At 38.8% G+C, this 13,392-nt stretch overlaps 1 protein-coding gene across 3 annotated transcripts in view; it reads left to right on the forward strand.

Annotated features, from left to right (window-relative positions):
* Positions 1 to 13,392, forward strand: part of LOC148302542 (putative multidrug resistance-associated protein lethal(2)03659) — a 64,470-nt gene that overhangs the window by 33,145 nt on the left and 17,933 nt on the right. For all 3 annotated transcript variants that reach the window (XM_088271433.1, XM_088271436.1, XM_088271435.1), the window contains 8 exons: positions 1,844 to 2,069; positions 4,997 to 5,094; positions 6,164 to 6,361; positions 6,907 to 7,123; positions 7,435 to 7,664; positions 8,824 to 8,988; positions 10,020 to 10,157; positions 12,019 to 12,186. In XM_088271433.1, coding sequence (XP_088127559.1) covers positions 1,844 to 2,069; positions 4,997 to 5,094; positions 6,164 to 6,361; positions 6,907 to 7,123; positions 7,435 to 7,664; positions 8,824 to 8,988; positions 10,020 to 10,157; positions 12,019 to 12,186 — 1,440 coding nt within the window. The remainder of the gene's footprint in view (positions 1 to 1,843; positions 2,070 to 4,996; positions 5,095 to 6,163; positions 6,362 to 6,906; positions 7,124 to 7,434; positions 7,665 to 8,823; positions 8,989 to 10,019; positions 10,158 to 12,018; positions 12,187 to 13,392) is intronic.

Consider the following 13,392-nt stretch of genomic DNA (forward strand, 5'->3'; position numbering starts at 1 on the left):
CGCGTGACAGAGTGACTTGGAGACGACTCGTGTTGGCCATATGCTCCACCTAGGGAGCGAACATGGAAAAAGAAAAGAAGAGAAGATGTGTATATGTGTGTGTGTGTGTGCGTGTGTGTATATGTGTGTAGTGTGTCCATGTGAGCGTGTGAGTGTGTTTGGGAATGAATGTTTGTTATATACCATGTATCTATTTGTGAAGTCCTGTAACTGGCTTTGTGTTAATTGTTTTCTTTACTGTCATGTATAAGTAGCTGTTGGTTTTCCAAAAAAAAAAAATATATATATGTCGCTTCTGGTAGAGATTTCATATGGCCATTTTAAAAATGGTATTGGAACACTTTGATGTCACCGACTAAATTGTGACATATTTTCATAGTTTTTTTTACTAGACTTATCATAGTTGTTTTACCAGACTTATCATAGTATTTATGTTTACAATAGTTTTGTCCGCCTCCGTAGTGTAATGGTCAGCACGCTCGGCTACCGTTCTGGAGGTCCCGGGTTCGATTCCCAAGGGGGGTAAAATAAATACAAGTGATTTTTTTCACTGTAATATTTATTCAATATTACCATGGACTGGTACCTGAAGCGGAGGGCTGATCACCTTTCCTTCATGTGTAAACGATCAAGATAACACTGCGTTAATATGACACAGTGCCCTATGCACCATTGGGGTGCGGATAAGGGTTTTATTATTATTTATTATTATTATAGTACAAGAAAATTTAAAGGTTTGGTGGATTTTTGGCACGTTTTATACCTAGCATAATCAAAAGATTATGCAAAGTGGTGCTATTTTTAACATATGGAAAATCCGTTTTTAAAAAAAACCCAGCTCTTTTATGGCACTTGTCTTCGATCCATGATAATATTATTTGTTAAATGGATTTGGGGACCTGCCTCTTTAATCTGTAATACATATTTAAATACTTTAAAAGAATTTGAATGCCTCCAGAAAGCATGGTTAATTGATTTGTATGGCTCAGATTTCCGACATTACAGATGACTAAAAATAACATATTTTGCTGATGTTTTTAACAAACTAACTAACCATCACACCGCTTACGCACAGGTAGGCAGAGAGAATAGAACACCACACTGCTCTGTTTTTGCAAACAATCTTCGCCTTTACCACATTCATACATCTTTTTATTATTCCGACTCTGATCTGACAACGCCCAAATATCTGAAGTAATTGAACGTGCCAAGTTTACCATGGTTATTACCAAATTTTGATAAATTCATGAGAATTCAGCAAAATTTGGTGATATTGAATTGTTGGGTAATATATCCAAAATAAAACAAGGTTTGTTGGATTGAATTCTACATTTATTTATGTATATCTTAATACGTGACACGTTTTGTCATCTTAGGACATTATCAAACACTCAAAAACATTATCAAGTCTTAGGACATTATCAACACACCAGTGTTTGATAATGTCCTAAGAAGAGGAAACGCGTCACGTATTAACATATTATTATTAAACCATATCCGCTCCTTAGGTGGAGCATATGGAGTCCAAAAACTGTCTCCAGGCTTTTCTGTCGGCTGCCAGCTCCCTTGCATCCTCCCAAGTCAGATCCGCGTCCCGAAGTTCTGACGAGAACTGCCGACGAATTGTCAGCAGTGGTCATCCTGGGCGGCGCGAACCTGATGCCTTGTAAAAGAGGCAAGCTTGATTAAGGCTTAACATATACAAATAAATGTAGAATTCAATCCAACAAACCATGTTTTATTTTGGATATATTACCCAACAATTCAATATGGAATCCTACCAACTGTCTGCACACATAAATAAAAATTTGGTAATATATCAATGATGACATTTGGTTTTCAGCTGCTGCGTCTCAGCACAACGGCCATGTGCCAGACCACGGCGGGGCAGGTGATCAACTTGATGTCCAACGACGTCAGCAGGTTCGACTCCGCCCTGAAGTTCCTGCACATCATATGGGTGGCGCCCATACAGATCTGCGTCTGCTGCTATCTCTACTACCACAAGATCAGCGCCGTGGCGCTACTCGGAGTCTTCTGCATCCTGCTTCAAACGGTGCCCGTGCAAGGTATGAACATTGCCTCCATTCACAAATTCACTTCTTATTACTGTATGCTGCTTATTTCTTGACATCTCATCAAAGATGAAGAAGAATATGGAAGTCTGGGCATTTACGGGGCTTACGACCGTCATAGGCTGGTTTAAGTCATCACTTTACACACGTGTAACATTCACCAATTCTACCCATTATTGACAACCACACTACTCAAATTCTTGGAAGTTCTATATATATGAACCAATTTAGAAACCTTGTTCATGAATCACTAGAACTTCACTAGAGACATCTATTGGTGAGATGTGAGATTTATGATTCATGAACAAGGTTTCTAAATTGGTTCATGTATATAGAACTTCCAAGAATTTGAGTAGTGTGGTTGTCAATAATGGGTAGAATTGGTGAATGTTACACGTGTGTAAAGTGATCACTTAAACCAGCCTATGACGGTCGTAAGCCCCGTAAATGCCCAGACTTCCATATTCTTCTTCATCTTTGATGAGATGTCAAAAAATAATATGAAAATAACTCCTGTAATTGGAGATAATCCAGATTTTGTGAACAAGTATTTGGACACACTCAAAATGTTGTATGCTGCTTAGTTAAAAAAAAAATTGCTTAGCCAGAGCAGATCTGTCAGGAAGCCTAGATGCTTCTGTATCAGATCTGGGCATGCGGTGGGACAGCTTTCAATATACTGTGTGCTACTCCATGCTGAAGGTTGGCAATCATCATGGCAATTCTATGACTTCTAGTCTTCAGTTAGTCCTCCTTTACTCCAACTTCCAACTATATTCGCCTCATAAATTTGTTTTACGATTCTTTCTTCAATTATTTATTCTTTCTTCAATTATTATAGAGCTCATCTTGTCCTATTCCATCCATAATTCTATTTCCAGCTTCATTCGTTTCATGACTTTGTTAAACTGTTCTTTCCTCACTCATTTGTTCCACACGCCCAAACCATCTCAACACACACACCTTTCTAAATTTGATGGAGAATGCTTATCCCAGCTTTGCGTTCTTTCCTTATTTCACTATTCCAATATATATCGCTCACTCCTTTCAAGAACGTCATAAATCAAAAATTGACAATTTTCAGTTATGCGTGTTTTCGGAATTCAGGTTTTACCTAAAAAGATCTGTTACACAGTAAAAAGTTCAATAAGTGGCTTGATATTTATTTTTAATACATTTTATTATATTTTTAAACTTTAAAAACGTGAAAAATATTTTTTATTTATTTATGACGTTCTTGAAAGGAGTGAGCGATATCATACATGGTTTTGCCGCACTGAGAGATCGCATTTTACTATGAACAGTGACTTAGTCTGCAGTTTGCTCAGTCTTCCTGTTCCTATTCCAGCTTCCTTTGCCTCATAAATTTGTTCTACTGTCTTTTCCTCACTCATTTGTTCTACTGTTCTTTCCTCACTCATTTGTTCTACTGTTCTTTCCTCAATCATCTCAACACACTTTTCTTAACACGCCAAGGACAGGAAAGGTATTTCTACCCGTCCGGTCATTTGATGCTTAACTCTTACCACTCTGTAGGCCAGACATTCTGGCCCGTATGATTCTAGTAGGCAGCTCCGTGGGCCACAATGTCTGGCCCGGCGCAGGTATAACTTTAATCGCTGATTTCTCTATCACCCAAGTACATTCTACCAAAAAATATTTCATATAAATACAGTTAATCTTAATTAACATGGTCATACGAATTGCCAGACAGAGTGTCCCAAAATAAGGAACCAAAATATTTATTTTAATGGTAGAAAAACGTCGCATTTTTTGACCAGAGTAGCTGATCACTTCAGACAAAATGGTCAGAGTGGAAAAGGTTAAGAACATGAAGTATATTTTTACCTCCTGCGCCGGCCTAAATTCAAAGTTATAGAACAAGGAATTATTTGATGTATTTATATGAATTTTACTGAAGAGATGTAGCATCTTACAATTCTCATGCGCCAAATGTTGAAGGTTCTATTATTAAGGAAACATTTTAAATAAACCGTTTCTCAAAGCGTGTCGGGTTGTGGTCCTGTGGTTAGTGTCGCGGACTCTTGGGTCAGAGTTTCTTAGTTCGAACCCACTCTACCACAATTTGATACCTATTTCTAAGAAGAGCCGCTTAGGCTCACAGAAATAGTATGAAATTGAAGTATTTTTGTAAATAATAAAAACATAAATATTTCTCTTATTATTAAAATAATAATAAAATAATAAAACCCTTATCCGCACCGCAATGGTGTATAGGGCACTGCTTCATATAAACGCAGTGTTATCTAGATCGTTTACATACCAAGGAAAGGTGATCAGCCCTCCGCTTCAGGTACCAGTCCAGGGTAATATTAACATAGCGGTAGTTCTTCCTACAGGCATAACCATTGGCAGGTTGGTCCTGTGTATAGGAATGTGAAACAATCTATGCCGACGCTGTCTTAGGTAACTATCGGGAACATACAGACCAATGCTCCGGATAATTTCAGGATTATCGAGCAAACCGTGCAACAATGAATAAAAATGCGTAATCAAATACACATTCCTTCTAATCTCTAAACTATTGTAGCCAAGCATACCCTGGAGAAACTGGGTCGGGTAGAGCCAAGGATAATAGCCGTACTCTCTCATGTAGATATACCCCAGAAACTTAACCGGTTAACTGCCAAAAGTGATTTTTTCGCTGTAATAAATATTACAGCGAAAAAATCACTTATATTTATTTGACCCCCCCTGGGAATCGAACCCGGGACCTCCAGAACGGTAGCCAAGCGTGCTGATCAATACACTACGGAGGCGGATATTATTAAAATAAAAGAGAGAATGAGATAAAAGTTCAATTAAATTAAATAAAAGTAAATAAATTAAATTGAAATAAAGGGTTAGAAAAATCTCATCTCAATCTCATAATATTATGTACATTATTTTTATGTTTTCAGCGTATGTGAGCAAAATAACAGCCAAACTTCGTCGAAAAATTGCTGAGAGGACAGATGAGAGGGTTCGACTCATGGATGAGATTGTCTGTGGCATTCAGGTAATATATCGCTCACTCCTTTCAAGAACGTCATAAATAAAAAATCGTCAATTTTCAGTTGTGCGTGATTTCGGAATGCCCAGAAAATGTACTATATCCCAGCAAAAGCAGCATATTTTTAACTTAAAATTTACCCGCTACAGGGCAGAAAGTGTTGTTTCTGCATTTTGAAAAAAGGTATTGTTCAATTATTTTTTTAAATATACAAAATATTTTTCAAATGGAGAAAAAACCTTCAGGTTTTACTGAAAAAGATCTATAGCACAGTAGAAAGTTCAATAAGTGGCTTGATATTTATTTTTAATACATTGTATTATATTATTAAACTCTAAAAACGTTCTCCTGAACAATCAAGTTTTTTGATTTATGACGTTCTTGAAAGGAGTGAGCGATATGTATTTCATAAATTGATTTTCTTCCATATTCTCAATATTTTTAATATTTAAAGGATTTACTGTGTGGTTTGTCATTTTTACTTATTAATTTTTTTACAAAAATGTTAATAATATTTGTATATAACCACTCACCGAGATTTTTTATGTCTACCGGTTTGGAGACGTACCCGTCTCTTCGTCAGGACAATCACTACCACAGCATGCAAACAATATCACCCTTCACCATCATAAAATGTTTAACACATGCGATTTTTGATCGACCCGAAGATAGAAGTTAAGCGCTCTTCAGATAATTTCTCATGAAAAGTCTTCTTCTTCTTCTTCTTTTAGGACTAGGTCCTGTCATTCTCGGGTCGGTCCTGGGAGGTGGAAGACCAGCTATCCTTCCATCGTTTAGGTGGTCTTCCTGGGGGTCTGATCCCGCCTATGCTGCTGTCCGCTGCCACCCTCACCACTCGATCCGAACTCGCTCTTCTCACATGATCTCTCCAGAAACGTCTTCTTTCTCTTCCCCATAGCATAACATCTTCAACATCGCAGATTTTTCTTATATCTGAGTTTCTTACTCTGTCGCGAAGTGTTAGGCCTGCATGAAAAGTATGCTATATAAATTGGCTAATAATAAAAAAGACGTTTTAAATACAAGTCTGACACGGTGTTGTGATTTGTTACAGGTAATCAAGATGTACGCCTGGGAGGTGCCTTTTGAGAACGAAGTATCGGCCGTTCGCAAAAAGGAACTATCCTACGTGAGCAAGGTGGCGTGTCTGCAAGCCATCACCTCCAGCTTCTGCGTGTTCACAGAGAGGACTTCCCTCTACGTGTCCATCTTGGGGAACGTTCTCCTTGGATACGAAATGGACGCGCCAATGGTCAGTTTCACTTAAACGCTCGAGTAGTAAGATATTATTTATATTATTATCTTCTTCTTCTTATTATTATTATAGGCCTTGTGCCATGTTTTTAAGAGGGATTAGCCTCCTGCGACGTCGATTCCCAGCTATCGACCCATCTCTTTGATGTTCTGCTCAGGAGTCGTCTACCATAGAGTTGACCGTACAGTGCGATGTGGGGGAGTCTGGATGGTTCAATTCTCCTCTTCTAACGACATCTTCGATCTCGCATATTTCCCTGGTCCTGGCATTTCTGATTCTATGCCAGTCTGCAGTCGCTCTGAGCAGCGCCCCAGTGCTCATCGCGATGGAACCACTCTCTCAAATAGTCAAGCCAGGATATACCCCTTCTTCCTATGCTGCATTTACCATCCACTGTGCCTAGTAATATAATACATATTACTTCATATTTCCCTCATCTCAAATGGCCAAAGTACTCTAGCTTTGTTTTCTTTGTAGTGTCTATAACATCTCTCTCTTTTCCAATGCGTCTCAAAACATCATGCAAGTGTTTCAATGCATAGATTTACTCGCTGGACCAGTTCTACCACATGCTGCAGAGCATGCTGGCGTACGTGTACCCCAACGCCGTCTCCACGGCCGTGGAGTGTCTGGTCAGCGTCAAGCGCATCCAGGAGTTCCTGCTGCTGGACGAGAAGTGCACGCCCTCGCTGCTCCATCACAACGTGTCCTCGCTCACCAACGGCAAGGCGGGCAAGGAACTGGGCATCGACAATGTGTGTGAGTACCCACATATAACCAGGGGCGTGCATTTATAGATAGTTTTAATTCTGGCAATTTTTGGTGGCCTGTTGCCGTTGTGATGTGGATTTGGTGACCAGAGTAAAAATGAAAGAATGCTGCACTTACAGTTAGTCCTTTTGTTTAAATAAATGCGATAACACGGGAATCAGATAATTATAAATACTTTACAATATATACATGTTTACGGCCCGGTGTAAAATGTCATTTCTAAAATCTGGCCCGGCTGCTGAAAAGGTTGGCCACCCGTGGCATAGATGATATCAAATTACCAAAATAAATTATTTCAGCATTCGAGCCCAACCTGTCGAAATATTCTCCGCTGCGGGACTCCCGGATAACTGCCATCATCGAGCCCGTGTTGAAGGGCAAGGCGAGCCCCGACGCAGACTACTCCATAGAGCTGTTGGGCGTGGGAGCCAGCTGGACCTTCTCCGACCAGCCCACCCTCTGCAACCTCTCCGTCCAGATCCGCCCGGGCAAGCTGTGCGTCGTCATCGGCCAGATTGGAGCGGGGAAGGTGCAATTTTATTCTTATTTCAATGCATATATCTAATTGTCTGGCGGTTTTTCATAAATTCCGACTTGTATACTAATCACAAGTATCCTTCTCCCTCTTATTCCCCATTACTGAGGGTTGTGACCCTTGTGGAAGCAATGACTCTTGTCCAGTTATCCCTTGACTGCGCTGCACGTAGCGCTCCAACTACTTTAACTTGATCGATCCATCGTGTGGGGATCTTCTTCTCCCTCTCTTCCCTTCCTGTCTTTGCACGTAATCATCGCCTCTTTCACATTTGTACATCTCACTTATTATTATAATTATTACGACTCCTGACCTGACCATGCCTAAGTATTTGAAATACCCAAACCATCTCAACACACTTTTCCTAATTCAATTGATGAAGCATCTCAGCCTTGCATTTTTTCCTTCTATGTATCACCATTTGAACACCTATCATACATAATTAAATATATATTTTTTTAAATAAATAAAATTAAAACTTTATTTTAAACCACTTTTATTGTCAAAACGCGTAAGAATAGTAGTGCAAAAAATAAAAGTGGTTAGAAACAAAGTTTATAAAATGTGCCATAAAGCATCAGAAAAAAACAATATAAATATTTATTCTATCAGCCTACTCTGCCCCACGTTTGTCTAAGAGATCGTATTTGGACTACATTTAGTCTACTTTCATCCTTCTTTCCTTGACTTCCATACATCAGGGTTTGGTATTGCCAGTTTAGCTCTCACTCCTTTCAAGAACGTCATAAATCAAAAATTGTCAATTTTCAGTTGTGCATGTTTTCGGAATGCCCAGAAAATATACTATATCCCAGCAAAAGAGTCATATTTAAAACTTAATATTTACCCGATACAGGGCAGAAAGTGTTGTTTTTGTATTTTGAAGAAAAGAAGTTGTTTAATATTTTTTTTAATATACTAAATATTTTTCGAATGAAGAATAAACCTTCAGGTTTTACCTAAAAAGATCTGTTGCAAATTAAAAAGTTCAATAAGTGTCTTGATATTTATTTTTAATACATTGTATTATATTTTTCAACATTAAAAATGTTTTTAATGTTGAAAAACTTCAACTGAAAAATCAAGTTTTTTGATTTATGACGTTCTTGAAAGCAGTGGGCGATATATTTATGATCTCCATGCTTGTCCACAGACATCCTTGCTGCAGTTGCTTCTCAAGGAGCTGCCGCACAGCTGTGGTGCTGTCAACGTGAAGGGAAGCGTCTCCTACGCCAGCCAGGAGCCGTGGCTCTTTGTGTCCACCATCAGGAATAACATCCTGTTTGGGCAGCCCTATGACCCAAAGAAATACAGAAATGTACGTATCAACCTGTTTTTTCATGTTCACTCCTTATTAAGTGCATATGGCCAACATGACTCCAAGTCACTCTGTCCCGCGCCATCTCCTTGACTTACTCCCAGGTCAGTCTAGCATCTCGAAGTTCCACTGAGTGTAGTCGGTGAATGGTCGTCAGCGGCCTTCCGGGGCGCCGGAATCCTCGGGGTTGGAAGAAAAGACATGAGGAGTTAATGGTCTCAGGTGGCATTCTAAGGACATGTCCCAACCATGTCCACCTTCTCCTCTTCAGGACTTCCAGTATGAGGGACTGTTGAGTTCTTCTCCTCACATCGTCACTCCTGACGAATACCACTTATACCCAGTATTCGCCTCAGGCACCTATTTTTAAAACTTGCTATTTTCTTGCTTTGAGCTTTGGTGAGGTGCCACGACTCACATCCGTACAGCAACAGTGTTAGGATGCAGGCGTTAAAGAGGAGACACTTTGTTTTTGTTGAGTATGGCAGTGAGTCCCAGACATTGCACATTTTATTTGCTCCTACCATTCTGAGCCATATGTTCAGTTCAGCATCAAAAAGTCATAATATTTTTTTTTTTAAACAAAAAAATCATCACCAATAGATGTCTCTAGTGAAGTTCTAGTGATTCAAGAATAATGTTTCAAAATTGGTTCATATATATAGAACTTCCAAAAATTTGAGTATTGTGGTTGTCAATAATGGGTAGAATTGGCGAATGTTGCACGTGTGTAAAGTGCTCACTTAAACCAGGCGATGACGGTCGTCAGCCTCGTAAATGCCCAGACTTCCATATTCTTCTTCATCTTTGATGAGATGTTAAAAAATAATATGAAAATAACTCCTGTAATTTGAGATAATCCAGATTTTGTGAACAAGTATTTATTTGGACACACTCAAAATGTTGTAAATAAATTATCTGGTCAAATTGTTAGCTTAAATAATAAAAAGGAAAATAAAATGTATCTAGTTAAGTACCCACTTTCATACTTTATTTTTAAATATGGATATTTTTCTGTTTATTTTTAACAGGTTGTCCATGTGTGTGCCTTGGAACATGACTTTCAGCAGTTCCCGCGTGGAGACCAGACGCTGGTGGGGGAGAGGGGTGTGTCCCTATCCGGGGGGCAGAAGGCCCGAATCAACCTGGCCAGGGCTGTCTACAGGCAGGTGAGTCCAATTCCGTGTATTTCAATCTTTAGGACGTATATAATATATCTTCTTCAAACCCTTATCCGCACCCCAGTGGTGCATAGGGCACTGCATGTAAACGCAGTGTTATCTTGATCATTAAACACATGAAGGAAAGGTGATCAGCCCTCCGTTTCAGGTACCAGTCCAGGGCGATTTTAAATAAATACTAGAGTGAAAAAAATCACTTATATTTATTTGACCCCCCCAAGGAATCGAACCCGGGACCTCCAGAATGGTAGCCGAGCGTGCTGACCATGACACTATGGAGGCGGACATATAATATAATATAATATATAACAAGACAAAAAGACAAAAAACACACCACGAGAACAAAAAGCCTTTTTAGGGCATCTGAAATGAAGACTCTACAACCCATTGCAGGCCTAACACTTCGCGACAGAGTTAAAAACTCAGAAATAAGAAAAATCTGCGATGTTGAAGATGTTGTGCGATGGAGAAGAGAAAGAAGACGTTTCTGAAAAAATCATGTGGGAAAAGCAAGTTGGGATCGAGTGGTGAGGATAGCAGCGAACAGCAGCATAAGCGGGATCAGAGCCCCAGGAAGACCACCTAAACGATGGAGGGATAGCTGGTCTTCCACCTCCCAGGAGCGGACCGTAGAATGACAGGACTTAGTCTTAGAAAAAGAAGAAGAAGAAGATAATTTGTATAAAAAGACAACTATATAGTTGACGAGTCACTGAGTTTTGTCATTACCGACACCATTAGACTGGTGTTAGGTTACACAAATTTGTATGTTATATACAGAACAAGGCAGGGGTGAAAAACCATGATTTAATATAATTTTTCTTTACAACATTTTGAGTGTGTCCAAATCCTTGTTTGCAAAATCTGGATTATCTCCAATTACAGGAGTTATTTTCTTACCAATAGATGTCTCTAGTGAAGTTCTAGTGATTCAAGAACAATGTTTCAAAATTGGTTCATATACATAGAACTTCCAAGAATTTGAGTAGTGTGGTTTTCAATAATGGGTAGAATTGGTGAATGTTACACGTGTGTAAAGTGATCACTTAAACCAGCCTATGATGGTCGTCAGACTCGTAGATGCCCAGACTTCCATATTCGCTTCACCTTTGATGACATGTCAAAAAAAAATTATAATTTTGTGAATTTTAGAAGAGTATTATAATATTAAGAAGACTTTAAAAAGCATATCTGGCAAGAGTCTACGAGATAGAATAAGAAACGCCAGGATAAGGGAAATATGGGAGATGGAAGATGTGGTTAGGTGGGGAAGGCAATGAAGGAGACAATGGTATGCGCATGTGAGGAGATGCACATGTATGTAACCATATAGACTCCCCCACATTGCACTGCACGGTAGATGACTCTCGGACAGACCACCAAAGAGATGGATTGCCAGCTGGGAATCGACATTGCAGCAGGCTTATCCCTCTTAAAAACAGGCCACAAGGCCTACATCAAGCAGATTTTTTTCAGATCCAATTTAATATTTTTTACAACATTTTGATTGTGTCCAAATACTTGTTCACAAAATCTGGATTATCTCCAATTACAGGAGTTATTTTCATTTTATTTTTTGGCATCTAATCAAAGATGAAGGTTTCTAAAACGGTTCATATTTAGAACTTCCAAGAATTTGAGTAGTGTGGTTGTCAATAATGGGAAGAATTGGTGAATATTACACGTGTGTAAAGTGATCATTTAAACCAGCCTATGACGGTCGTCAGCCCCGTAAATGCCCAGACTTCCATATTCTTCTCTTCATCTTTGATGAAATGTCAAAAAATAATATAATATTTTTTAGACTGTATTCCTTGTCAATAGTCATTCACGGAGATTATTCTTCTAGGCAGACATTTACCTGCTGGATGACCCTCTATCCGGAGTGGATGCTCCCGTGGGCAGTCACCTGTTCCACGCCTGCGTCAGGGAGTACCTGCGCGGCAAGACCAGAGTCCTCGTCACGCACCAGCTGCACTACCTCAAGTCGGCCGACGTGATCATCATCATGAACAATGTAAGTGCACGGAAGGTTGGGCTTGTCTGTCCTTCTTCCTCTACACCCATACATCTAATCACGCATACATGTATTCTCTCTTATGGTAGAGAAAGTTCAAAAGAAGTTTCTGAGGTATTTCTACATGAGAGAGTACGGCTATTATCCTTGGATCTACCCGACCCAGTTCCTCCAGGGTATGCTTGGCTACAATAGTTTGGAGACTAGAAGGAATGTGTATTTGATTACGCATTTTTATCCATTGTTGCGCGGTATGATCGATAATCCTGAAATTATCCCGAGCATTGGTCTGTATGTTCCCGATAGTTACCTAAGACAGCGTCGACATAGATTGTTTCACATTCCTATACACAGGACCAACCTGTCAATGGTTATGCCTGTAGGAAGAACTACCGCTATGTTGAACAATATCTCATTGGATATTGATCTGTTCCATGTGTCTGAAGGAGTTTTCCGAAGCGGGATTCTTCTACGCCTTTAGCAATAGTTCTTGCATATATTTTATTTTAATGTATACGATTCAAATTTTGTATAGTTTGTAATGCATATATTAATTGAAATAAATAAATTGAATTCAATTGAATTTAATTGAATGTAGACTTTTGGCACAACCACTTTTTAGTTTGTGATTTATTTGTTTGTGACAAGTCTTTCTTGGTCATCCTTGTTCTGTTCTTCTATCCAAATTTGCCAAATAAACTCTTTTAGTCATTTTCTCGTCATCCATTTTCTCCACATATCCATACCACCGTTCAAAGAACCATATACAAAGTAACCATATCAATGCCCAGGCTTCCATATTCTTCTTTATCTATGTTGAGTTATCAATAATTAAATACAAAACATATAATTATCATATTTTATATTACCTTAATATTTTATTGTATAAAAGCTTTTTAAATTATAAATATATAACTTTAAAAATTTCAGTAGTGCGATTGTCAATCATGGGTAGAATGGTGAATGTTACATGTATATGAAGTGATTGCCTAAACTAGCCAATGTCAGCCCTGTAAATGTCCAGACATTCACATTCTTCTTCATATATGTTGACATTATTAAAAAAATCTTTATATAAATAACTCCTAAGTGAGGAAAAATCCTTTATTTGTGTCAAAAACTCAAAAATAATTGTTTATGGCTTGCTACAAGTCACCCCTCTTGCTTTGCGATTTAAAGTTTTGTTTGGAATCGTTGACAGTCTGG

Source organism: Brachycentrus maculatus, unplaced genomic scaffold, assembly GCF_059751285.1.
Source record: "Brachycentrus maculatus isolate JH-2025_06_01 unplaced genomic scaffold, ASM5975128v1 h1tg000440l, whole genome shotgun sequence".
In the NCBI taxonomy this organism is placed as follows: Eukaryota; Metazoa; Arthropoda; class Insecta; order Trichoptera; family Brachycentridae; genus Brachycentrus; species Brachycentrus maculatus.